This window comes from Drosophila virilis, chromosome 2 (assembly GCF_030788295.1).
Source record: "Drosophila virilis strain 15010-1051.87 chromosome 2, Dvir_AGI_RSII-ME, whole genome shotgun sequence".
In the NCBI taxonomy this organism is placed as follows: domain Eukaryota; kingdom Metazoa; phylum Arthropoda; class Insecta; order Diptera; family Drosophilidae; genus Drosophila; species Drosophila virilis.
Genome location: NC_091544.1, coordinates 14,911,138 through 14,938,267, shown reverse-complemented (window position 1 = coordinate 14,938,267; position 27,130 = coordinate 14,911,138). Strand labels below are relative to the sequence as shown.

The window sequence follows — 27,130 nt, the reverse complement described above, 5'->3', positions numbered from 1 at the left end:
ATCACGTGCGATCAACTAATTAAAGCACAAAACCGTAAAAACAGGAAGCCGCACATTAGGCAACAACAAAGCGTCCGATAAAGAGACGTAGAGGGGGCAGGGAAAAGTTTTAGTTGAATGATTGCCACGGCCAGAGCTGAGACTTTTCCCTGTGCAACATTAATGAGGTAAAGCTGCAACTGAAACTTGAGTGGGGGAGTGGGAGGGGGGGCAACAACAAGAGCTTCCTGGCCGCACTTTTGCCATATTCAATTATGAAAGAGCACCTTAAATTACAGTTAACCCAGCAGCTAAGCCTACTGAGGAAGCCACGGCTGATGCTGAATACTATAATAAACACGAACCAAAACTTCAAGTCAAATCAGCAGCAGGGCTCGTGGCTGCCACCGATTCACGCAACGCTCGCTGACAGCCAAGCACAAAAGATAATTCTCTCGGCGAAGTAGTTGACGAAAGATAAAGCTAACAAAGAGCGAACGAGATATGAGCGCGAGTGGGAGCATAATGGAGCGATTGGGGTAGTGAACATCTCTGGCATGCGTAGATAAATTGAATTGAATGGAGGCGCCACAGATTGGTACACTGGCAGCGCTCTATCCAATTCAATGTCTGCCTGTCAGGTTGGCTTTTACGTGCGGCCGCTTTCACATTTTTCAATTATGGTTAATCATGCAAATGTTTGTCGCCTGTGCAAAATGTTTTACATAATGCAAAGTGAAAAGTGTTGCTGCCGCCAATCGGGAAATCGTTGGCCACATTGCAGCAAGGCTGCATATATGAATAATTGTGTCTTTTTGTGTGTGTGCCCCATGCCCCTGGACTTACAGCTGGTGCCCACAGGTAGCACAAACAATTTTTGCCACTTCATTTCACACAGACGCACACACAAAGACAAGAATGGACAACTACCTGGCCACAATCGATTGTGTCTGTCTGTGTGTGTGTGTGTGTGTGTGCTACGTTTGGGATTAGAAACAACCCCAAAACGTGTCGCATTATGCGTGCGTATGCCATAGAGAGAAGAAAGAATTAGAATTGATGTGTCCTTCGCATGGACTATGCAGGATTTAAAGGGTGTCCTGTTTCCCGCATTCTACAAATGCAAAATACCTGCGGGATTAGGGCATGCACAACTGGCGGATGCCACAAATTTTGCCTGACCGAAGAAAAGGTAATGAAAATGGCTTAAACAGTAATTGGAATTGTGCTCGCAACTGAATGCAAATCTATGACAAATAGATATTTTAGAGATTTGTAACCCTATATTTAAATTAGATGTAAGACGAATTTGAATGCGGAGAAACTCACAGCATCAATTGGTGCAAACTCATTTGGGTGGATATATGTATATAAATTATTTTTATAAATTAGTTTATTTTCATTTATGAATTCTCGATTTTAGATGTTTAATTTCCGACGATTTGTAACTCATTTTATGACATACTATTTAAATATATTTTAAAGCCATGTTACATTTGACAGACATTTGAAAGAAACATATTAATGAAATATTTTGAATTTCCAAGAATTTTGTGGCCCTCTCAAAAGCGTTTTCTTATATCGGCATAAATATATCATTTTATGCATTGTGCATTTTTTTATTTGTTAAATTATTGATATTTATTAAGAAGACATGAAAACAATTAACAAAATATATTTTAATATTTTGAATACACTATAAAAATGTGCAAGATATTTGAGGGAATTAATTATTTAGTAAAAAGTAGTTATATATCGAAAAAGAATCAAATAAATAAACTATAGATATGTCACAGAATTTATAAAGAGTTAATGTTGAGCCAAAAAATTCTCAGGTGATTTTCCGCTTCTCATTTACGAACAGCTATTACGTTTAGTTATGCAAAACTGTGCAATTCATCAACATTTTACCCTGAGTTGTTTCATAATATATGGTTTATTCTCATGGCATTACGTACTGCGTGTAGGTTTGTTACCCACATAATGCCCCTTCAGTTACGCACCCTATATCCACTACCCCCCTGGCTCTCGACTTTAATTCCCATGCGTAAACCAGACTATTTATATGTCTGCGCTTGACTGTGTATGTGTGAGTGCGTGCGCATGTGTTTGTGCCATTTGGTCATAAATTCAAAAAGCTGTCCGGCTTAAATTTTGGTTTTTCAATTTTTGAATGTTAGACTCACTATAGCAAAAACTTCCCCTCCCTCCACTATAAACCCTGCCCCCTTTCCACGCACACACACAAATACACCCACACGCACACATTGGATGCTTCTCGGGCACAGTCGCATGGTTGTGCGTGTAACTGTAAAATGTGTAAGGAGTCAACGCACGGAACACTGTTCAGAAGTCCATAAGGACGAACGTCACACAAAAACCATGAGATTTCATTTAATTAAAGCATTTTTTTCCCGAACCCCGAAAAGACCCGAAATCCTTGCATGCATGTTGAATTTTTGACGCCATATGTGCGTGGAATATATTAAATATATGTGTACAAACATGCCTTTAAAAGGGATAAGCGGACGCTTAGGCGTTGTCGTATTCGAAATATTTGTAGTTTTGCGTTTTTACGTAAATATTTATATATATGTGTCCATATACATATACACATATATGTTTCTGTTACGTTTGTGTTGTGCAGCTCCTAAACAAATATGTGACATTGCCCACAAAAATGGTTTGCGTTCGGATTATGTGTTATTAGCTGGCCCCACAATTCGCCCCTGGCAGGCAAAATATGAATTCGATGTTGGGGCACGAGTTGGTGTGGACGGGGCGGGGCGGGGCTTAAAAAGGTTAAACAAAGGTTAAGCCTGACCCCGAAAATGGTTGGGGCTTTGGCAGTCATCAGAGTTATTTAGTTAAAATTAGTGCTGTCGAGGATGTCTTTTCAATAAAGCAAAGCAAACAGGCGACAGACACCAAGCCAAATGAGCCCCAGGCAATGGCAAAGGATAACAGCGAAGGATGTTGTCGTGCTGCTGCTGCCGCTGCTGCTGCTGCTGCTGACAACTACGACGTCAAAGGCCGCAGTAGCTTAAAGGCATCTTGGGACTGAAGACGCTCAGCTGGAAAATCAAGTTGGCCACCCAACAGCAGCAGCAGAAGCAGCAGCCGCAGCAGCAGAAACGAACCCCAAGCCGCAAATCATGAAATAAACTCTTTAATTACGCCTCACGACTTGCAGCCAGGCGGTGGGCAGTGAGACACGCAACAAGCTAAATGGAAAATTATGCAAAATGCAGCAGCAGCAGCAGCTACCGAAAATGTAAGTAAAAATTATAAAATCTTTGGCACGACGTCGACGTTGGCAACGACAAAACTGCAAATTACCAAATTATAAACAGAAAGCAATGTTGATGACGACGACGACGCTGCAGCAAAACCATAAAAACCCCGAGGATGCAGCAGCTCGGGGAGAGCATGTAGAGGCAGCAGCAGAGGCAGAGGCAGACCGCACACAGCATGAAGCTCAGACATGGTAAAGAGTCTAACCAACCTCCACCATCCCCACTCCTGGTCGACTGCTGTAAGCGCATTTAAACAACCTGACGGCCCGACCAGCCCCCCCTTTGGCCAGGCCTGGCCCGTCAACCTGCCTGGCCTGCAACGCTTGGCACCCACTCGATTATCACCGAAAAACGATTGACCTCACGAATTCGTAATTAATTTTCACAAAAGTTTTCCATTCGAAGACAAACTTCAAACAAAAGGCTCGCACACAATGTTAACGTGGCGGCGACCGTGCTACGAATTGTTTTAGGTTTGAGTTTGGGTTTGGGTTTTTGGATTGGTTTTGCCTCGATTTCTTTACACTATGGCGTATGCATGTATGTGCAGTGTATGCAATGGGGACTACAATGTTTAAACATTTAAGCAGCGGGCTAGCTGGTCCCGGCACACCGAGTCACACTGTGGCACTGTGGGGGGGCGCTGCAAGTGGCTCTCGCTCCAACTTGAATCTTGCAGCGACTCGTTCGTTTGTTGGTTCATACGCTAGTTGTGCGCATGATGTCGCTTAAGTGCTGAAACAATGTTCCAAGTTGTAAGAGCAACAGCAACTACGACGACGACAACAACAGCAGCGGCAACTGCCAGTCGTTGCACCAAAAATAAAGTGTGTAAAAATGAGCAACTTTTTCAACTGAGAAGCAACTATGTGCCCTGCCAAGCAGTACACATTCAAACACACACACATTCATAGGAGGCAATGCATAGTCTATGCCAACGACAACAACCTCAGCCACAGCTTCAGCCTCAGCCTCGATTTTGACGCTGACTAGCAGATACTCGCACTCTGCTCCACAAACTGGCAAAAGATACAATTTCGCTGCGGCTCAGACTGAAGCAATGCATGTGTAGTGTGGTGTGCGTGTGTGTGTGTTTGTGCATGCACACACAATTTTCCAACTGGCAAAGTAAAGTGCACAAATTGCAATTGCAGCGCGGGAATCAGGACAAGAGCACATTTCCTGAGGAGGCGCTACAAAGGCTGGCAACCTATGTGCAACTGAGAGTGAGAGACTACAAAAGCCTAAGCATTCATACTATGGAAACAGATAGATCTAATGCTACCAAGTGCAATGGGTAGTATCGATAGAATCGAGAGTTGATCAATAAAGTTTAATGGAAAAAAATTCGTTTAAAAAGGTTAAAAGTAGATTTATACTACTTTTCTACTGAATAATTAAAGAGAGGGTTCTAAACAAAGAAAATATATTTACAGCGATATAATGTTTAAACTAGATGCTTAACGTAACACAAAAAAAACATATCTATTAAAGATCAATTGAGTTACACTTTTTTAATACAATATTTTTAATCGAATAGTTCTCTACAAATAATAATAATATCAATTACTTTTAATTTTTATGTTGCTTTAAATTTTTAATATTTATTATGTCACATATTTGTTCCACATATCGTATGAACTTTTTATAACCTGTTTCACTTTATCGTCTAAAGACTTTTTTTTAATATTAAGATGTAATATTATAAATTTCTTTTTCTCTCTTTTTAGCTTTCTGTTTCCTTTTATTTTCATATTTTCGCAACAAATAAATCATTCAATATATCATTTACACATTTTATTTGCAAAACCATAAAATATTCGTTTAACGAATATACCTTTTAGAATATACCACAAAGAACTTTATGATAAGCAGGACAGTTTGAAATTTATAGTGAATTGCTCATTTCCAAGTTTGTGGCCAGCTTACAGAGCTTGCACTGAAAGAGCTCTGGCATAGATTAACGCCATATTTGCTTGTTCTACACACACACACACACACACACTCGCACGCACATATGTCATTATAAGACAAGCCATTCGTTTGGCCAAAATGCAAAGTGCAACTGTGGAATGCAACGTTAAGAGGCGTTGACCACAACACAACCTGCCAAACTGATAGTTTCCTGGCATTAGACTGTTCCTGCTCCTACCCCTGCTCCTATCCCTACTCCTACTTCTGCAACCGCTGCTGCTCCTGCAGCACGCACATTGACACTTTGATATGATATTGGGCCACATGCCTGTGCAGCATGATGTGCGGTCTACTCCTGCTACTCCTCTGGCCTCCTGCCAAACTTTAATTTAAGCTCCTTTTGTGTGGCATTTTTAGCATGATTGCACCACAGTTTTGCAACTTCTGTGCTTGTGGTTTGTTGTTGTGGCAGACACCCAATGACGCTGCACAAAATGTTCACCCGATATCAGCCAAGGCTGGACATCAATTTGTGCCTGTTGCAAGCAAGACTCAAACTTATGTCAAAATGCGGCTATGCAAAGTGTAAATAAAATTCAACCACAAACAAGATGCGAAAAAAAAAACTTAAATTGGAGTAACAGCAGGAAAAACTTCAGCTTCAGCTACAGCTAAAGTGTAGAAGGGAATGAGTTGACTAAACATGTCTTCTATATACATGCTATAAGAATAACATGCAATAACAATTATTCAGCAGGGTGCCGTAGATTAAAGACATTGAAAGTGTAATTCTATAATAACTATAGGAAACATAGCTAAGCTAAGGAATTCAAAAATGTACTCAATAAGTGAGAGCTTTTTGATATAGGATCTATACAAGAGGTCCTATATGCATTATATATAAAGATCTTAGTGGCCCGCGACATTTAAATATAATGATGTATGTTAAGTTTCGTCAAGATAACTTTACAGACATAGGCAAATATGTCCATACATAGAGTTGGCTACTGAACAAGAACATATGAATATGTTTTTTTTAAAGCAAGCACGCTGCATTTCAAAATTAAAATACTCTTGAAAACATCATCAAGTATTTGCCCTGCGCTAAATTCGCCGAATTTCACATAAAGTATCTCAAAGACTTGCGCTTAAGTTAATCGCTTTTTTCTCACTTGTTTCTTGATATTGAAATTAATTTTTGGAGCTGCTGGCGACAACAGCAGACAACAGATGTTACCAGGCAGCCTCCTCCAAATACCCTCCTCCCGGCCCACTGTTTGCTGACTTTATCGTGTGACTTGTAACTTTTGTAAAGCGTTTTTGGAGCTCAACTTGAATTTCGACGCTTGACTTGGGCAACTTTCGCGAGTGACAGTCGCCAGTTGAAGCCCGTTGAGGCAAAGTTGCAGCAGCGGCCTTTTAGACGGCGCAAATTACTTCAAGTTTCTTCTCTTTTTTTTTTTGTTTTTGGCATTCAAGTGTTTAAATGTCTCTCATGAGTCGCGCACGTTGTGCTCTTACACGTCATTTGAGTGCACACTCGAAAAACTAACAACTACAATATAGAGCCATGAATTAAACGGAAAGCAGCTGCAGCAGCCTTTTGACGTTAAGTATTTTTTGCTTGCAGGCACACACAGAAGAAGGGGGCAACCGCAGCGGAGCGCGCGCAACGTCAAAGCTAGAGACAAGTTCAACTTAATCAATTTAAAGTGCTTACCGCAAAGTCAACAGTTCAAACTAACCGCAAGGCGGTAAACACACACCCACACATAGCGGCAAGCCGCACGCCACGCCCCCACACCCTTACTCTTCTCTCTATCTCTTTCTCTCCCATGCTTGGTCTGAGTTATTAGGCAAATTGCCGCACATAGACTCTCAGCAGGTTGTCGTTTGACTGACCAACAAGTGCCCAAAGCCCAGTGCCCAGTGGCCAGTGGCCAGTGGCCAGTCTAGAGTCTACACTGGAGAGTGGACATTTCCTAGTGTCCAGTTACCTACCCCCCATTGTCCTGGGACATTAAGTATCCTTTTCACTGTGCGCCTTTTGTTTTTTTTTTTTTTGTTCCAGCACGCTGCGACGCTGTCAACGTTCTGCACATTGACACAACCCGCTGGCCTCTTTGCCTAGCGGCTGGCTTGTTTGCCTACGTGTATTTATGTTTACTCTGTTGTCAGCATTGGAAAATTATGAAAATTAATATGAAAATTGTTGTTATTATGGACACTCTGCTCTTGCCCTGTGCGTGTGTGTGTGCCTATGTTTGCATAGCCAATTGTTAGTTTTGGATTTAATTACTTGGCTCAACTTCAACATTAATTTGATTGAGTATTATGCGACATTCAGACCTGGTTTGGGTTCGTGCCGAGTTTAATGTTGCCCAATTGACAGCGCACTTAACCCTATTCGCCCTCTTTCAATCCCAAAAAGGGTCTGCAGTTATCCCAGTCAAAAGCATTTGTCAAAAGAAAAACCCACAGCTTCTGCTAGCTGCTAGTCTGGGCAAATCAATTGGGCGACCGGTTTGCACTCTCCACATTTGCATTGCTTCGTTTTTGTTGCTGCTCTATTTGCATGGAATTATGCAATCAGCTTACATGCAACACACACTCACACACACGCGCACACACACAGACATGGCTTATAAAATATGCGAGAAAAACTTAAGCCATGCATGAGGCTGCAAGGATATGCAAAATAGGGCAAAGCCGCGTTAAGAGCTGCAGAGCAGAAGCAACAAATGACAGCTCAATCTGAAAATTGAATACACATACGGAATCTATGATGATCATAAGCCAGATATAATGTAAATTGGCTGTATATAATAAGACAAATTATGATTACGAAGATTTTGAACTTGTTCATTTAAATATAGATAAATTTGATATACAAAACTGTGCCAAGTAAGATTTAAGTTTAAATTTACGGACTTTCTCTCAATCCACAATAAGATGCGGTTTTGAAATATTCCACCCGCAACTGTGGAATATTAGTGGAAAGAGTTTGTAGGAAAAGTTTTTGTTTTCCATCCCATCTGCTACAAATTGATTATCTGAGATTGTTCGTCAATATTGATTTCGGATATTGCTCACAATATTGATCGCAGTTTCACCAATTGCTCAATTTGTTAAGTGAAAATTAAAGTGAGTCGAGTGAGTGAGAAATGTCTGCGCATTGAAATCAAATGAAAAGAAAAGTCTTGCAAAAACTTGATGGGTGCAAAGCCTACACATATTTTCTAAGTTTACTTTTTTATTAAGGAAATATTAATATCATAAGCGTAAGCATAGAACTAAAACTTATGCAGCTTAGTGTAAAATGTGGCGGTTAAACTAATCAAATGACAGCAACGCTTTTAAAAAAAAGGTTCACACATTTTTAGATTTGTTATAGCTATCATTTGCCTAACTCATTTAAAAATGACACCTTTAATTAGAGCTCTTAATAGACCAGCAAAATCAATTCGATATCAATTAGCGAGCACTTAAAAATTAGAGAAACACTCAAAAAAGAAAAACAATAGTTAGCTTCTCTTATAGAAACGTCATAAAACTCTCAATTAACTATGTCGAATGTCAATTGATAGCGACATCGGCTATAAAGTGAAATTGCCCAAATTAAGCAGCTGCTTAAAAAGTCCTCTCTATAAATATCTTCATAATTCATATGCATTTTAACGGGTTATGGCTACAGAGGAGGGCGGTAGGCAGTAGGGGCTGGCTGGCTACGGCAGCCATGACAGTTTTTTATGACACTTTTTATTTCCTGTAGGCAAATAAAACAAGCAGCAGGCAAAGGGGCACAGCTCGTGTGCAGTCAAACTTTAACTTCATTATCATGATGGCAGTGAATGCAGTAAATGCATTTTATTTATTATTATTATTTACAAATGCATTAAACACCATATTTAATTGCATCATAAAAACGGGTCGTTGTGACAATTGGACAGCCAACAGCCAGTCGAACTGTCTGCCACCGAAAAGAAAAAAACACAAAAACGCAGCAATGCAATTGTATCTGTATCTATACAGGCATATTGCGTGTATCTGTTCGTATATTTGTATTTGTAGCTGTATCTGTAGCTGTAGCTGTATCTGTATCTGTTTATTTAGTTGCATTGCTTATCGCAAATGCTTTTTCCTATAACGCTTATGCGTGTGATATTTTTATGGGTTTTTCCAGCCAAGCTGATAGACAAGTTACGATTTTGGCTGCTGTTTCAGTTGTCTAATGTTGTTGTTGTTGTTGTTGTGTGATGTTCACAGTTTTTCTTTATTATTTACACAATTGACCCTTTCACACCAAAAACTCATTGAACTTCGGCAGCAAGAGCTCACGCATACATAGGTACAGTTCTTAGCTGTGAGTGTGTCTGTCCATGTGTGTGTGTGGGTGTGTGTGTATTTGTTGTGTGCACCTCTCGCTCAACTGTAAATAGTCATAAATGTTTTGTTTATGTTTACAATTTAGCTGCTGTTGTAGTTGCTGTTGCTGTTGCAGTTCGTGACTCCTCTAATGTTGTCGACGTGGTTGTTGCTGCATGTTCCGCAGTTGTTGTTGCTGCTGCTGCTGCAGTTGTTGCTGCCGCTGCTGTTGGAGCCAAGATTTCGGAATTGGTAATGGAGCATGTGCAGTTCAGAGAGGTGAGCGAGCTGCATTTTATTGCTATCTAAATCGCTGACCAGCCAGGCCATTTACGTATGCCTTGGCCTATGTCTTGGCTTTTATTTGCTTTTAATTTGACTCGAAACGGGACTTAAATGTCAGCTGTACAGCTCTAATCTACATATGTTCAAGAAAATCATATATCCCCCCCGCCCGACACCGCACCTTTTCACTTGACTAAATAAATCTCTGTTTTTTGTTAGCTACTTTTATATGCCATATAGTATATTATTAATGCATTCAATTAAGTGAGCACAACAATTAAACTCATTATGTGTTCGACAAAAATTAAGCTAAATGGCTGCCCGAAGCTATGGAAATTGCTTTTGTTATTGTTGTAGTTTTGTTGTTGTTGTTGTTGTTGTTTCTGCAGTTATTGTTCAAGCGCTTTTGTCAACACAACATGTAACTGCGCAGTAAATTATTTATAATACCAAAAAAGCTTTATAAACACATGCACTTCACATAATTGCAAACAAAGCCTAATAACATTATAAAACACAGTTTGTTTTTGCTTTAGCAGCAGTTATTAGCGCTGGCCTAATGAAGATCTGGTCTAAACCATAACAAAATGTGATTCAAATAATTAACAAAGCTCGCATGAAAGCGGCATTAAATAAATCAGTTATTAATTGTGTTAAATAGATTAAGCAAATGCTTGATTTCAGTTCGGAAAACAATACAAATAACAAATAATAATAAACAAATAATACAAAACTATATGAACTTTAGTAGATATTAATATTATGAGTGTATAGCTTATAGTTACACACTATAAACCTAATACTACTACTAAGTCCACGTATTTTGACACGATCATTTGGACTTCTGTTAGGTATAGTATAGTATCTATTAATACACAAACCTATTAAGCAAAGCTTTTATGCTCCATATTACAATGATTTTTATAGCTCGAAAATTTAAATTCAACTCCAAGCGACAGCTCATCAATAATTGTCATTAATCTAAAAACAATTCTCTTAGGGCAAGCAAATATTCATCAAATCAGTCTTCGTCGGCTTTGTTAAGCTGGTCCAACCGGTTGCCCTCATCTAACTTCAACTCGCAGCTAGTCAGTTGTAGACAATAACTAAATTAGATTAGGGCAAATTAATTTAGATGCCCAAAATAAAAAGGTGGCTCCGACAGTGAAACAAATCCTAACCAAATACATAAATGTATGGAACATTAATTAGGACCAACAAATGACAACAACAAACGCGACTATCTAAATCATTCGCTTGTCTTTTGCGAAGAGCATTTTAAACTCAATTTATCATTGGCACTGATGAGCTAAGGGCGAGCTATATAATAAACGAGTAGCAGATACCCTGCAGTAAAACATATGTGCATCAATGAGTAGATGGGAAAAATATCTTAAAACAATTTTATAATTATCCAGCTAGGCTATAGCTATAAAATAGTTGCTGGAAATCGTAAATATATATGTAGAAGAGTCAAAATTGTCTGTGACCCTGTTTGTCACATAACTCGGCTCAATTCCGAAACACCCTTCGCACACATGTTGCTTATTACAGGGCACAGCGAAAACGAACTAAAACCATATGATTAATGCCAACATATTGTTGCCAATCAATATAATGAAATAACACACAATTTAGCATAAATTATGCAAAGGGTATAATTAAATAATAATAAAATCGTATTGCCGTCGCATGCATCGGGCCGTGCGAATGCAAAATTAACTTAAATTATTTAATTTATGTGCCCAAAAACTACAAAGCCAAACGGAATTTTGTGATATGCAGCAAATGCGAAAACGAATTTCGGTTCTGCAATTAAAAATGCGCATAAATTACAATTAAACAACAACAAAAACACCGTAAAACGACAACAATATTAGTTTATAATTGCAATAAAAATTATAAATAAATGCGCACGCCTGTCACAACAATTGCGATGCGAATATTTTGCATATATTAATGAAAACGAGAAGAAGATGAAAATAGGAGGAAACACCAAAAAGTGAAAAACAAGCAACAATGAAAATTAATTAAAATATTCATAAGGCAAACTGCGAGGGCGTCATCAAACAGACGATTAAATGTCAAATGCAGCCATGAAAAAGAAAAATGCAAACTTTTTCCTTTGCCACGAAGTTTAAATAAAGCCGCTCAAGTTTATAACTAGTATAGAATAATACATAGTTAAGTTTTATCACATCATATATATTATTTTTTTTTTCATTTTAATTACTTTACGCAGAACTTGGAAATAATTTTTGATACTTAGTATCTATTTGGAAGGAGGAGGTATGCAAAAACAGAAAGCTTTAGAGGCGTTATATTTATAAAAGAACAGATTGATCCACACGGATTTATTTTGGTTCAGAATAAATTGTGAAAACAATTGATTTACTTTATATATGCCTCAAGTGTATTCAATGTATGACACATATGAACATATTATAAATCGACAGATATCAGTCGAAATGGATTCATAGATATTTCCAGCACTGCAACTGTGGACATTTGGCGGAAAATTTGTCACTACTTTTTGTACTTCAGTTTCAAACTTATTATCTTTTTGGCTTGATGTATACATAGACAATTACTCTTTTAATTTGTTGACCAATTAAATAACTGATATTTGTAATTATCACATATATTTTTTTTACTATGTTTATAGCTTTGTCTTCGTCTAAGTCCGGCTACTTATATGTCTTCTTGAGAGCTTGATTATTTTTGATTTCAATCAGTAGATAACGTAGGATATTTTAGTTGTTTAACGAGGTTTCGTTACAAAGCATTAATTTAGTTATTTTTTGCCGATTTGCGAGATCGCACCGTTCGCGTCTCCCTTTCTTGCCTATCGATAGACTTGTATAATATGTTACATTTCCTAGAACTTGAAGGAAATCTCCTGCTAACTTTAGTTATAAATATACGTTCGCATTCACAGTAATTACTGTTATTTTATAAGAACCTGCAAGTTAGATCCCCAACATGGATTAGTTATGTATTTTTAGGGCTTTTTTCATGTAGAGCGTGGGCGCGATGTGTGAAAAGCGGTTCTTGTTTTCTAATTAATGGTCCCGTCGCACAAATGCAAAAACTCCAAAAAAATAAACAAAAAAAAAAAAAAAACGAAAAATGCCTTGAAAAAGGGTTCAGTGCTCTTGGATGTTATTGGTGTTCGGCATTTCCTGTAATTTGTCGAGCACGGAAATTGCTAGCTGGCCAAGCTCAGTGTGTGTCGAGCTCGCTGAACGTTTGGGCCACTTGCATATTAATTTAAATATAATTATGATCATTTTTATTGTCAGGGCAGCGCAGGCTGCCACATGTTGATGTTGGCCCCGGGCAAACAACCCTTGCAACGTCCTTTACCATCCGATTGGATTAGTTATTGAGTTATTTTAAAACTAAAAAGGCAACGATCCAAAAACAACTGACGCGCCTCGATGAGCCAGTCCAGTTCTGGCCGGGCCAACAACTTGTGACTGACATTTGTGCGTCAAATTAAGTGAACTCTTTTTTAGTTTCTTATTTTTTTTGGATTTTGTTGCAAGGAGGCGGCAGCAGCAGCCGCTGCCGAGTCAGTGGCACATGGTCAACAAGAACTCGGTTTCCTGCCTGCCTCGGTCTGACTGACAGACTGAGTGACTGTTATTGTTGTTGTCTTCGGCCTGTCCCCTGCGTTGCGTAAACTATAATTAATAACAAAACATGTTATGGTTATGGCCGCGCTGCCGTCTCTTGAAAATTGTTTCTTTGTGCCCGCGCCTGCGGCTCACTTTTGTGAGGCGATCGCTCTCTGGATCTGGGTTTGGGTCTGGCCTGTGTAAGCAGCGGCTGCTGCTGCTACTGCTGCTTATTCTGATTCTTTGGTGTCTGGCACTGGGCCTGCGCAACATATGTTATGCATTTTTTAGCTGTCTTCGGCATTCGAAAAATTATGTAGCATTTAATTAGCGCATAATTGCAGCGGTCGCAGCTCACTCTCGTTAGCTGCGAAAGCTGACAAAGACAAAGCTCTGGCTTAATCCGCGCAGCTATTTAGTGAACAGACCCGGGGAAATGTCAACGCATGTCAAAATGTCTGCTTTTACACGCGCCCACCCGATCCCTCTGTGCAGCCGTGCATCTGCTAGTTTTATGCATTTTCTATTTATTTTGCGGTCTAAGTATGCGGCATACAAGTTCAAAAGCAGTCAAAAGCTTCTGTTGGAAAACTCTTCGTCTACGACATCGTCATCCTTTCTCAGCGATTTTCTCCATCCCGGCATTTGCCAGTTCGCCAGTTGCCAGTTCCTTGTGGCTTGGCAAATACTCAACAAACCATGAAAGTAAATAAATGTTTTGCAACGTTGCAGAAATAAAATGCAATTTAAGTCGCACCAAAATGACTAACAAGACCCCAAAAAAATAAAACAAAATAGCGGCAAAACTGAACAAAAAACTCAAACATCTAGAACGTTGCAGCGCAGCATGCCTCCTGTCTAGGCTGCAGCCTGCTGCATATTTCTCGGTTTTGTTTTTTATATTTTTTGTGTATGTTTTCATATATATATATATATATATTTTTTTTGCATTAGAATCGCCTGTTTTGTTGGCAGTTAAAGTTACCGTCGCACTGTTTCGGGCCTTCGAACTTTTGCATTCTGCCACAAAGGAAAGTGAAATGCAAAATGCGCGTTTCAACTTGGCTGTCTATGTCAGGGTATATAAAAATATATATATAAATGAGTTGTATGTATGTATGAATTGTGGGAATACAATTACAGAAGCAACAAGATTCAACATGATACACATTATAGAGAGAGAATTATTAATTATAGAGAACTTAAATCTGGGAAAACCTGGAAATCTTTAAGTTACAGACAATTTCATATTGAAATAAATTACATTTTTTTTCAAAATCGTTAAGTGATAATCATAAATAATATTTGTTTAGCGATACATTAGTGGTAAATTAAGTACATGCTTCCATTATAGCATTAAAATGCTAAGAATTGTGATAATTTAAACTTTCAAATTCAAAAAGCAGATACTTGAAAAAGTTGAGTAATCTTAAAAAAAATTACTGTAATATGCGAAGAACAATTGTAATTGAATTTTGTAATATTTGCTATTTATTTAAACGTTTTTAAATATATACACTTTTTTTCGACTCTATTGTGAATTGTGTTTTATGCCCCTCCTGGGAAACGCTCAAGTAAAACGAAAAATTTAAAAAATCGAAATAATACAAGAAAAAAAAATGGAAAACACGCAAAAAAGAAGTGCTGCAAATGGCAGACGAAACGGAACAATAATTAAAGCAAAATCAACTACAACAACAAAAACAACAACAAGAAGAGGAACAAAATGGGGACACAACAAGCTGAAAACCCCAATGATAAAATCCAACGCAGCAGCAGCGGCAGCTCCTCAAACTTTGAATGGATGATGTGCGCCTGGTGGATGGCTGCCCCATGCAACAAAATCATGTCGTTCCAGTTGTCGTTTGTTTGTTGTTGCTGTTGCTTTTTGTTGTTCTGTCATTGATGCCGCTGCCGCGTTGATTTGTTGTTTTTGCTGATGAGCCAAGGCAGGAAAACAGAAAGAAAAGAGCAACAACAACAACAACAAAATCAGTGCAAAAGTCGAGTGCAGGCCAAGGCAAGAATCCACAACGTCAACTGGTTGGGTGTCGCTGCAGACTACTTGAAAAAAAAAAACAGAAAAAAAAAAAACAGACAAGCAGCGGGTGGGGGGTGGCTTGGAGCAGAGAAAAACTGCAGCAGCAGCAGCAGCAGTGGCAGGAGCAGCAGCCTGTGCCCCCCAAATGCAACACAGCTAGCCGCGCCCCTCAATTGACAGTCACGTCATTTTAGCCAGCGGAACACACACGCAGCTAGGCCAACAAACAGATTTACCAGACAAGCAGGTGGCAAAGGCTGCAAGCAGCAACAACTACAGCAACAACAACAACAACAACAATTGCTATTGATGTGCCACGCAGTAGCAGCGGTAATTGCTGAACGGTCTACGGTCCATGCAAATTTTGCCTTTGCGTGTCTAGGCCTATACACACACACACACACACACACACACACAAGCACAAGCACACACACACACATATTTACGGCCCGCCCATCACTGGCTGCCGCCTTTTGTGGCAAGCATTCAGTTTGAGTTTGTTTCTGGCTGAGATTATGTTGTACTTTTCGAGAATTTAGTTGTCCTTATGCCCTTGTAGCTGCCCCGGCGTTATAAACTTGTCATCAAGTGTGCAACACAAATGGAAATCGTTATTAAGAATTCAAAATCGAATCTAAAACAATTAAGAATTAGTTAATTAATTTAAATGATCTCATTTAATTTTTATCAGGTTGCTTTTCTTACGATATTATAATTAATATTTAAAAATAATTCAGCTACATTTATTTCAAAATTTGTAATAATGATTGGTATTATATTTTAGTTAAAATTTTTAGTTAAATCATAAATCTTTGGCTCAAGAACAAAACCAAACACTTAAACAAATTTAATAAAAATAAAACATAATATATTTTATTTGTGTTAATTTGAAATCATACTTATTTTAATTTTTTCATTTATTTAATTTTTATTTATTTATTTTATTTAATAAATCATGCAATTTAATTTGCTTTTATTTTTTATGTAATTCACACACTTGTTATTTTGTTATATGTAGACTATGAATGAATAAACTTTAGATTAGTTAGCATAAAGGAATAAATGTCTTAAGTTTTCTATCCCAGCATCTGATCAACATCGAGCTATTATAGAGTTCGATGGGAAATATTATGCAAGAGTATTAAATCTGCGGCATAGAAAAATAGATTCTTGGTTCTCTTTTATGGCTGCTGCTGTGCTTAGGGCTTGGCTCCAGTTAAGATGATTTCAATTAGTGATAAATCAGCGACTGCCAAAGGAATAAACACACAGACACACACACACACGCCGCACACACCGCACACACCGCACACATACACAGAGTGTTGTGCAACGGAATTATAGCATTAACAAATTTATTTATAACACAAATTAAATAAACCATTGCGGAGCACTGTTTGAGGCAACTAGCGAACGCAATTTGCAGATTTACCTCCTATCACCTCCCCACAGTCGCCAGCCCGGCAGAACTCATCTGCCAAGTGAATGTCTGTCCGTCCGTCCGTCTGGGCTGTCCGTCTGCCCGGCACTGCTCGCTGTGGCTTAGGCCAAATTGCAATTGCAATTACCAATGGCCGTGGCGCAAAACGTGGCATAAAACAACTAAACAACGCAGAGCGACGACAGTTTGACTTGCAATTTTGCTGCTGCCGCTGCCGCTGCCGCTGCTGCTGCTGCTGCTGCTGCTGCTGCGGCTGCTGCCGGCCGGCGGTCGCATCATCATCAACATTGAGGCGCACGCCTGCATCCAGGCTGGACACCCCGTATCCATTACTCGTTCGAGGAGCCGCTCGGTCAGCGCCAAATGGACATGGGGGCCGTTTACAAGAGCGGGAGAAAGGGAGAGAGGCCGAAAAATGCGCGCGTTTCAAGCCCTGCGGCTGAATGGCCCAGCCTGGATCTGGCTCTGGCTCTGGCTCTGGCCAAGTTTGCGAGAAAATCGATTTCTGCTGCTGCTACGCTTGGGCCAGTGCCGCCTTTTGGGTCCAGCTGCCGCACCGCACCGCCCCCGCTCCGCCCCAACTGCGCTTGGCCAGGACCTGTACGTCTGTTTGTTTGTTTGTCGCTTTTAATGTTCGCAACGTTCCACCACGCGGAGGCGACTCTTGACTGATTTTTATGCTTTTGGCCCAATTGCCCCGCAGTAGCCCAGGCCCAGGCGCAGTCACAGGCTGAGGCTGAGGCTAAGGCAGAGGCCTGGCGACCGGTTTGGGGCAGCAGCGTTGATCTTTGCGTCAACACAGCATCATGCAACGTTCCTGCTAAGCCCGCCCGCTCCCCGCCGCGCCCCATTAGCGGCTCTTTGTTTGCCTTGCAGTTTTGCAATACATAAGGTCATTCCCTTTGCTCTTGTTATTGTTGTTGTTGCAGTTGTTGTTGTTGCTGTTGCTGTTATAGTTGTTGCCGCGGCTGCACGCTTTTCATTTCGTTTGATGGCAGCGCGCACGCGGCCTTTTGTTAGTTTTTCCTGGCGCATTTTCATTATTATTGCCATATATATATATATTAAATATATATTCATACCCTTTGCAAATGTGGCCCAATTACTTTGCTAAGACACTTGCCGATTAAGGCATTTGCGCTTTACGTACATTTAACTGGTTAATTTATTTTAGCTTCATTTAATTTGTACTTTAATATTTCAAATTTCTTGCTTAACAGTAGCAAAAATAGCTTCCTCGAGAATTTTCTGGCAAACCATATTTTCGATTTAACGAAAGGTTTTTAAACTTTTAAATCAAATTTCAAATTTTTTCATTTTAATTTTTATAGCTTTTTTAGCTTTTTCTAGTACTTTGAAAACTCTAGAGCATACAGAAAGGAATTTTCTATTCCAGCTACTTTTAATTAAAGAAAATTTCAATTTGAGAATATCACTGCAAATATTTTATATGATTATAATAAACCTTAAACCTGAATACATTATTCAAAATTGTATTGAATTAAAAATAAAAAACCTTTGAATTGCTGTTGCTCCTATCTAGTTCTTCACTTCTGGGAGAAACTTAATATTATTTAAATTATTGGAAAAGATTTTTTCGCAACTCAAATAAATTATGAATTTCTCAATTAAGTTCTCTTCCGAATATCTTAAGCAAACGTAAAGGTCATAAACCTAAGTTCACCTCAATATATAACTGTCATTGCATTGTAAGAAAGCGTATTCACAGTTCGTCAAATGCGTTGATTTTAAGTTTTGTATACGGACTACTCACAGAATGAATATTCGAGTGTTGTATTTTATTCATTGCACTCACAATTTGATGCTCGCCGAATTGCGCGTAGTATTTGCTGAGGCTTTAAGTAAAGTCCCCGCTGCCATTGCCGTGGCTTAAAGTTGGCCAAGAGGCAGCGACTGCTTATCGCATAATTGGTAGCAATGTTGGCTGCCACTTTTTGCGCTGCTTCTGCCGCTGCCGCTGCCGCGGCGAGTCGGACGCATTCCGGGCATGCCGGCAAAACACTTGTCAGCGACTTAAATGGCGCGCAGCTGTGCCACGGTATTAGCAGGCCAAGAGGGAGCCGCATTCACGTCCAGGGCGGACACACCTCTGCCACAGACACGGCAAGGTGTTGCCACTGATGTTGCTGCTGTGGTTAGTGAGACATTTGATGTGATTATTGAGTTATGCCCAACGGGGGCAGCTGCCTCACATATTTCTCTTAATTTTTTGATAAAGTTATTTTTTCGGTTGTTGTACACCCAGAATGAGAGAAATGCATGAGAGCAACAACAACAAGAACAACAACAACAACACACGAATAATAAGAAGAATAGGTAGGTTAAGCTTTTACCGTTGCGCCGGCAAACTTCACCCACGAAGCAGCGCAGCAGCAGCGACGGCAGCTGATGAAAACATGGGAATGACAAAACTAGAAAAAGCAAAGTCAGCAGCAAAGCAGCCAGCAGCAGCGCAGCAGGCTCACATTTATAGCTACAACAACAACAACAACCCCAAATGAGTAGTGGCCAAAGAAGAAGTAAAAAACAACACAGATTGCCAGCTAAAGCAACAACTACACATACCACACATACACACACACACACACACACACACACACACACACACACACACACACACACACACACACACACACACACTTAGCCACGCAATGCTGGCAGAGCACTCCAGCTGTGCTGCCTGCAATCAATAAAACGGATTAGGAATATCCTCAAATGCGGCGCTCGCACGGAGAGAGGTAGCGTAAGAGAGTGAGTGTGCGAGAGCAAAGGTTGGGCAGAGAGCACAGCATTAGGAAGCAGCGTAGCCATTCTCGAAGGTGACTGCAAATCATTTACAATAACAACGACAAATGCGAATAAAGCAGAAGGGCAAAAGGGAAATAAAAGTAACGGCACTTACCATGAAATTTGGATGCTGCGTTGACGTTGGCAGCGACTGCTATTGGTGTTGATTGTTGTTGAATTTATGTTTTTTATTATCTAAAAACTCGAAACACACGCGTTTTGCAGATTTACCGTTTTGTTGGCACGATAACCGTCGCAAAGAGCTTCAATTGTTGTTGTTGCGCTCCTTGATGTCACACTTGCAACACAAAATTCGTACGTTCGCTCTCACTCTCTCTCTCTTTCGCGCGTTGTCTGACTGTGACCTTAGCGCCAACGACCTTTGGGGCGGCGTCGCTCGAGAGCGTCTGCCGGCAAAAACACACAAATTGTATGCTTGTTGTTGTTGTTATTTATTTATGCAAAAAAAAACTGTGTACATTAATTGCATGCAAGAGACAGCGACAGCGACTGAGACTGAGACAGAGGCTATGGCAGCGGCAGCGGCAGCTTCTGCCTGTTGGTCTTGTTGTTGTTTTTGCTGTCTACCTTTTATTTAAAAAGTCGCTGCTGCTACACATAATTGCAGCAGCCGGCAGCAGCGCCGTCGACGCACGAAAATTGCTCGTTTGTTTTTGTTGCTGCTGCTGATGCTGGAGGAACACACACGATGTTAACGGCGGCTGAGCGTGCACACGACAAGAACAACAACAGCAACAACAAAATACTGATGCCGCTGCTGCTGATGCTCCCTGTCTGTGAGTGTGTGTGTGTATTATCACGATTTCTTATGCTGCACGTGAAGCTCTCAAGCTTGTCATATACTCGTATTATAATTATTTGATTGTCTTTATTGCTTTCTGTTTTATTATTATTATTATTATGTACCGCACACGCGCCCCGTTAAATGATTTTTATTTATGTTCAATTGCATTTTGTACAAATTCAACTTAAAACGAAACACAAAACCAAAACGTGTAACATAAAATAAAATTAAACATGATTCCCGATTTATATTTTCTTTTGTTGAACAACGAATTTCAAGAGCAACAAAAATCAACTCACATTTGTTCTAAGGAAGTATTGTATTAATATTGCGTTCTTGCACTTCTCTTTTTATCCTTTTAAGTTACCGTGTTTAGTATTATTCGCTGTCTGTTCTTTCGTTGTGTTCGCTGTGTTTGCCGCTGCGAAGAAAAACACGTCCGTTCTCGTCAAGAGTTGCTCGGCAACAGCAACGAAACGTATGATATGAAACCATACGAGCTCCAAGCAGATAAACTAAACGAACCGAAGTGAAACGTCGGAATGCAACGAAACGCCCTCAGCGGATTAACCTAGCATTTCGCTAAGGGAAATGAAACAAAGAGAGCGACTTGCACGCAAAAGAGAACGAACACGCGTACAAGCTGAACGAAACGATGCGAATTGAAACTAAGAGAAAACTGAACGAATCGCAAAATAAGCAATAGATTCAACGAAATCTCCTACGCATTTACAGTTGATTTGAGGCATTCATTTTTAAAATTTCCTTAAAACAGACGATCCCGACTACCCAGTAGCACCTGTTGGTGTCTGACAGATAAAAATTAATTTCTAAAATTGTATACAATATTAACTTCATCTCTAAGTAGATAGAAAAATCTAACTCGCATAATTTATGATAAAGAATCAGGTCTCAACATCAATTTGAGTGGGACGAAATGTCGGCAAAAGAAAGTAAAAGATACATTTGCACAAAGCCATTTTGAACAGGTATGCGACCCCTTGTCACCCCCCCAAGCCAAGAAGTGTGCAATGAGAAGTGAATTGCATTACGTGAAGAGGTCAAATATATTTATATTCTAGTATATTTTAAGTAGAATGTAATTTGTTAAAATTAATCATCATTAATTACCTGTTGCAGCGTTACCATAACACAATTGTTTTTGTTTTTATTCTTGTGTCTAAATGCCTAACATGTTTTTGGCGTGCTAAAAGGTATTCGGAAAGGGTATTATTAGCGAAAAGATAAGCTACTCGGCACAGGTGCTATCCATCTATATAAGGCCCGTGCTGTTCCACTCCAGACTAATTAGAAGTCTTTTTTTCGGAGCTGTTAAATGATATTCCAAGCGATTTTTAGAAAGTTTTGCTTGCTGCTTCTGGCATTTGAGGGCTGTGAGTGCAAAGTAAGTAAATCTTCAAATCCTTTTGCCCAACTGATCGGGTTACTCGTACTTGGATAGCGTAATTGGGACTACGAGCCGATATCCCTCACCGGCCACAGTTCAGATGAGAGTAAACTCAAGCCCGATTTGCGGGTAGAACGCGTGGGTCGCTCCGAAGCTGGCTTTTCGGGCACCCTGGACTGGCAATATGATATCGATCACACGACTATGGTAAGATATGAAGAAGTGAAACTGTAATAGCTATTATTTAACTTTTTATTTTTGAATACTTGATAGATTGAGGTTCAGATCTTTCGCAGCTCCAGCGGTAGCGAAAGTGACTACAGGCTGCTTCCCTTCGCCATTCCAAAGAGAAATCTTTTGAATGCAAAGGCCGAATATGACAATCTGCTATATCCCAATACTAAACGCTGTTCTAATATGCCCCGATTTGATGGGGATGTTTTGTATCCATGGCCCAGGGATCTGTACAAACTTCACATGTGTGACTTCAGAAATGGAATTTGGCCTGAAATATTAGTGGATGGTTTCTATAAGGTAAAGGTCATCGTGACTGGCGAGGTCGATTGGAGCGTGACTTTTGTTGTAAGGCTAAGCACAACATTATTCTAATGGAATGAACATAATATGGGAAAATTTTAATCTGGTCTTGGTTGCTTTTCAGGTGTTAATTAACTACTTAATTTACTTGTTCTTATTCCTTCGAATCTATTCAACATGCACCCATTCAAATTTAAGATACTCGGAACTGCGCTTGATTCCGTGCAGTTTCCTCGACATATTATTCATTTGAATTAAAATATTAAAGCTTCCGCAAACTGAATATAGAATTACATAGATAAGTAGCAAAACCTGCAAATGCAATTTGATTTAGCTTCAATAACTTATATATTTGTTTATATCGGGCTAAGTATGGTATCTGACTGGCAAGGAAGAAGCTGACGAGCTCAACAGGGCCAGGCCAGGTTCCCCTTTCAGAGGCCTCCATCAAAGCAGAAATGATCCGGCAAGTCTGCCTTTCGGCTGGAAAGTGCCCAAGGCGAACTATGCACATACTCTTCGAATGCCCCCAGCAAAGGGCAGAGAGTTTGATTTTCCAGCTTATACAGGGGTTTCTTAAGCAAAGGTAGCTGCTGCCCCTCTTAGTCGCAGTGCAGCTTCCCTTTATTTTACATTCTATATTATTACTTATTACTTATTCACTGCCCTTCACATCCACCAAGTCATCCCATTACACGACTCAAATGACCTCTTAATTTAATAGAAACCATTCTAAGCAATACTAAAGCATTTGAAGCATCTTTCTTCGAATCGCGGCATATTAGAACAGCAGATCTTCATATACGGCCTTTGTTGCCGAGGCAGGCTTCTTTGGCAAGGCGAAGGGACCCTGTCAATTATTCCACAATACTAAGTTGATTAATGGCTATTATAGTAATTTTTCCTCAAATCTCACCATAGTTGTGTTACCGATAATATGATAATATTGCCAGTCCAGGGTGCCCGAAAAGCCAACTTCATCTGAACTGTGGCCGGTGAGGGATATCGGGTCGTAGTCCCAATTACGCTATCCAAGTACGAGTAACCCGATCAGTTGGGCAAAAGGATTTGAAGATTTACTTACTTTGCACTCACAGCCCTCAAGTGCCAGAAGCAGCAAGCAAAACTTTCTAAAAATCGCTTGGGATATCATTTAACAGCTCCGGAAAAAAGACTTCTAATTAGTCTGGAGTGGAACAGCACAGGCCTTATATAGTGCCGAGTAGCTTATCTTTTCGCTAATAATACCCTTTCCGAATACCTTTTAGCACGCCAAAAACATGTTAGGCATTTAGACACAAGAATAAAAACAAAAACAATTGTGTTGTGGTAACGCTGCAACAGGTAATTAATGATGATTAATTTTAACAAATTACACACTACTTAAAATGTACTAGAATATTAATAATGCAATTCACTTCTCATTGCATACTTCCTGCATCGGGGAGGGACAAGGGGTGGTCGCACTTAGTTGCATACCCTGCACTTATTTAAAATGGATTCGTGCAAATGCATTTACTTTGAGAGAGCATCTTACATCCGAGTAAATCGTTTTGTATGTTTTTGATCAGAAGGAGGACTGGATTGATTTAATATTTCCCCTCCCTTCCTCAGTTTGGGTGAGTACTTGTATAATACACGCAGATTGGGTATATTTAAAGTTTTTGATACTTCTCCTCGATCCCATCGAGATTGAAAAAATCTTCCATTATCAAAGCTTTGAGCTTAGATATAAAGGAACTTTTATATGTCATTTCAAAGCCCAGAAAAATACAGAGAATGCTGACTATAAATGCCGAAGGGCACAACGAAAACTATATACATATGTGTGTGTATATGTGTAAAAAAAACCAACAAGGCTTGTAAAGGCTGCGCTTAGAGTATCTGCTAGTTGTGCACTCCCGTCTAGCGCAATCTTATTTGCTTTTTATTGTGAGGACAAATTATAAGAACACATTGATTATTATCCCAGCTGTTTTGAGTTTTGACATCGAGTATAATGCACGTGTGCCGACGACAATCTTCGATTAAGTCGAACTTCAAAGCAATTTAATTAATGTACAACTTATTAGGAGCTGTGAAAAGTTCTAGCCATGTTTCAGTTCGTTCTTAATACTTGGCCCAGAATGTTAGCCTTTAGCTCGTTTGGCTTTAGCCTGCTGCTGCTGCTGCTTCTAGCTGGTGGATTGAACACTTTTCCAGAATTGGCAACACCAGAAACTGCAGAAATTAATTTTATCAAGAACATCATAGAGAGAGTTCAGAGGGAAAGATCTGTGGATACGCTGTTGCTAATGGCACGCCGGCAGGACAGCCACTGCCCTTTGCAGCACATCAATTCATTGGCAATACCTACTCTTCGCCTAGATGAACGAATCACAATAAATATAAAGCAGCGCTTTAATAGCGAGGCCCTCGCTCTGGTTTGCATGGCCGAGCTCAGAGATGCCGTCCTGCTGAGCACCTTGGCCCAGAATCTAAATCGCATGAGAGCGGCGCCAATCATTGTATGGTTGCATAGTATGGACTCGGATCTACACGAATTTCTATCTATAATCATCGAACGGGCAGAGAGATATAGTTTGATGAACCTTCTGGTTTTACGTACAGGCTTGTATGCTCTCGAAGACCCCATAATTGTCTATAGACTACAACCGTTTCCCAATGCAACTCTTAAGCCAATAAGTAATTTGAATGAGGTACCATTGTTTTTGCCTGTCTGGCGAGATTTCCGCCAAAAGGTGGCCATAACAGTGCCCAGTCTTTATCCACCGAGCAGCTATCTGCTCTTGGATAAGCGCACGGGTAGCCAATACCTGGACGGCTTCATGGTGCGACTCGTAAGAGAGTTTGCCCGGAAATATAACGTAGAACTACGCTTGCAAAGACCTGAGAATGAGAGTCGTTGGATCGATAGTCGCAGTATTGAACAAATGGTATTGAATGGTGAAGTGGACTTCCCAATGCATGGACGCATACACACATTCAGCATGGAGTCTACGGCCTATGTGGATATCGTTGAACTATTTGTTGTTGTGCCCTGCGGCCAGCAAATGAGACTGGCTGATGTTTATAAAAGTATGAGAACCTACTTTTTTGTGATGCTTGGCGCCTACTTTCTGTTTGCGCTGCTCGAAACAACGCTCAAGCTGGCCAGCGATCACATCTGGCGGCGCAGTGCCTCGTGCCTCGGCTATTCAACATTTTTCATAAATCTGCACTCATTTGCTGGCGTTTTGGGCCATCCCATTGGCTTGCGGCGATATCGAAGCCTGTCGCTGCGACAGTTCCTTATGATCATGAGCATATTCAGCTTGGTGTTCGGCTGCTATTTCAATGCCAATCTGAGCGCTCTGCTGACCAAGCCGCCCTGCTATCAACACGTCCAGAACTTTGAGGAGCTGGCGGCAAGCGGCTTGCCCGTCATCTTCGACAGAATCATTGCGAATGTGACGGAGGTGCAGGTGAAAAATCAACTGTTGAAAATACCCAATATTGTTCTCATGCCGAACTATCAACGCAACGATATGATGTTTGCCCTGAACTCGAGCAATGCCTATCAGGCATTCAGCAAGTTGTGGGATATCGTGAATAGTCAGCAGAAGAATTTCAAAAGGCATGTCCTGTGCGCGTCGCCAGGACTGAGCCTTTTCCATGGCTATCCCATTGTTGGCCTTTTGAGGGAGAATTCTATTTACATAAACGCTGTCAACGAGTTTATTTATAAGGCTCACGAAGTTGGTCTCTACCACCAATGGCAACTGGCCTCTATGCGCAGCTTGGTGGCATCCAAGAAGCAGCTTGTCGATCCAAAAAGTTCATATACAGAGTTTACGCATGCTCCATTAAACAACCAGGATCTGCTCTGGGCCTGGAAACTGTTGGCAATATTATATGCCGCAGCAGGATTTGTTTTCATCGGCGAATTGGTCATGGCTCGCTGGCAAGGACGAGCTGCCGCAAAAGCATTCTCAAGGGCTTAGAAGAAACCGTTCTCCCAACTTATATTCAATAACAAATTGATTTACCGCTTTAATTTAAATTAATCTAAAGAACCTTACCTAATAATATATCAAAGACAAGTAGTCTTCACTGTTTTTGATTAATTGAGCTTTATTTAAATTACTTTAAAATATAATTTAAATAAAGCTAATTTTTACTCTTGTAACTCTTGTGTAACTCTTTGCTGAAAAATGTCCATGCAAAAAAGTAGTTATTTGACCGATTCTTCCCATGGAGTCGAATATTCAAATAGTTCAATGTTAACAAGACTTGGTAACTGGCAATGTTAAATTGAATAATGCCAGATTTGGACAAGATATTTCTTTAAACTAGATGAGAGACAAGATATCTTGTTAAAACATAATATTCGCCCGATTGTTTTTAGATAATATAGTTGACCAATTGTGATAAGTTTTAGCTGATAGATACTTAATTTGCAATCAATCCTTTTTATATCAACAACATGATATAGTAGTCCGATCCGGTCGATTACGATTTTAAGCTGAGAGCCTGGTTGGCACAGATACTTAAAAGGAATTCACTCGGCTGTTGCAACTGATCAGGAATATATATACTATATTGATAGTTCTTCTGTGAGCTTTTAAATTCGTGATTATATTATAATGCTC

The 27,130-nt window shown here is 39.9% G+C and overlaps 3 protein-coding genes across 12 annotated transcripts in view; 2 read left to right on the top strand and 1 right to left on the bottom strand.

The window, feature by feature from the left end:
* The window catches only part of SKIP (Shal K[+] channel interacting protein), a 159,348-nt gene extending 138,334 nt beyond the window's left edge, over positions 1-21,014 (bottom strand). For all 10 annotated transcript variants that reach the window (XM_070207660.1, XM_032437859.2, XM_070207661.1 and 7 more), the window contains exon 1: positions 19,865-21,014. The gene's annotated coding sequence lies outside the window, so the exon portion shown is untranslated. The remainder of the gene's footprint in view (positions 1-19,864) is intronic.
* A 755-nt stretch (positions 21,015-21,769) lies between these two features.
* On the top strand, positions 21,770-22,601 carry LOC6630880 (uncharacterized). Its single transcript, XM_002053756.4, has 3 exons — positions 21,770-21,959; positions 22,017-22,169; positions 22,236-22,601. The coding sequence occupies exons 1-3, from the start codon at positions 21,891-21,893 to the stop codon at positions 22,569-22,571; spliced, it is 558 nt and encodes a 185-aa protein (XP_002053792.2). The 5' UTR covers positions 21,770-21,890; the 3' UTR covers positions 22,572-22,601.
* A 2,101-nt stretch (positions 22,602-24,702) lies between these two features.
* On the top strand, positions 24,703-26,548 carry LOC6630881 (uncharacterized). Its single transcript, XM_002053757.2, has one exon. It carries the CDS (start codon positions 24,794-24,796, stop codon positions 26,480-26,482), a length of 1,689 nt encoding a protein of 562 aa, XP_002053793.2. The 5' UTR covers positions 24,703-24,793; the 3' UTR covers positions 26,483-26,548.
* Positions 26,549-27,130: the final 582 nt, after the last annotated feature.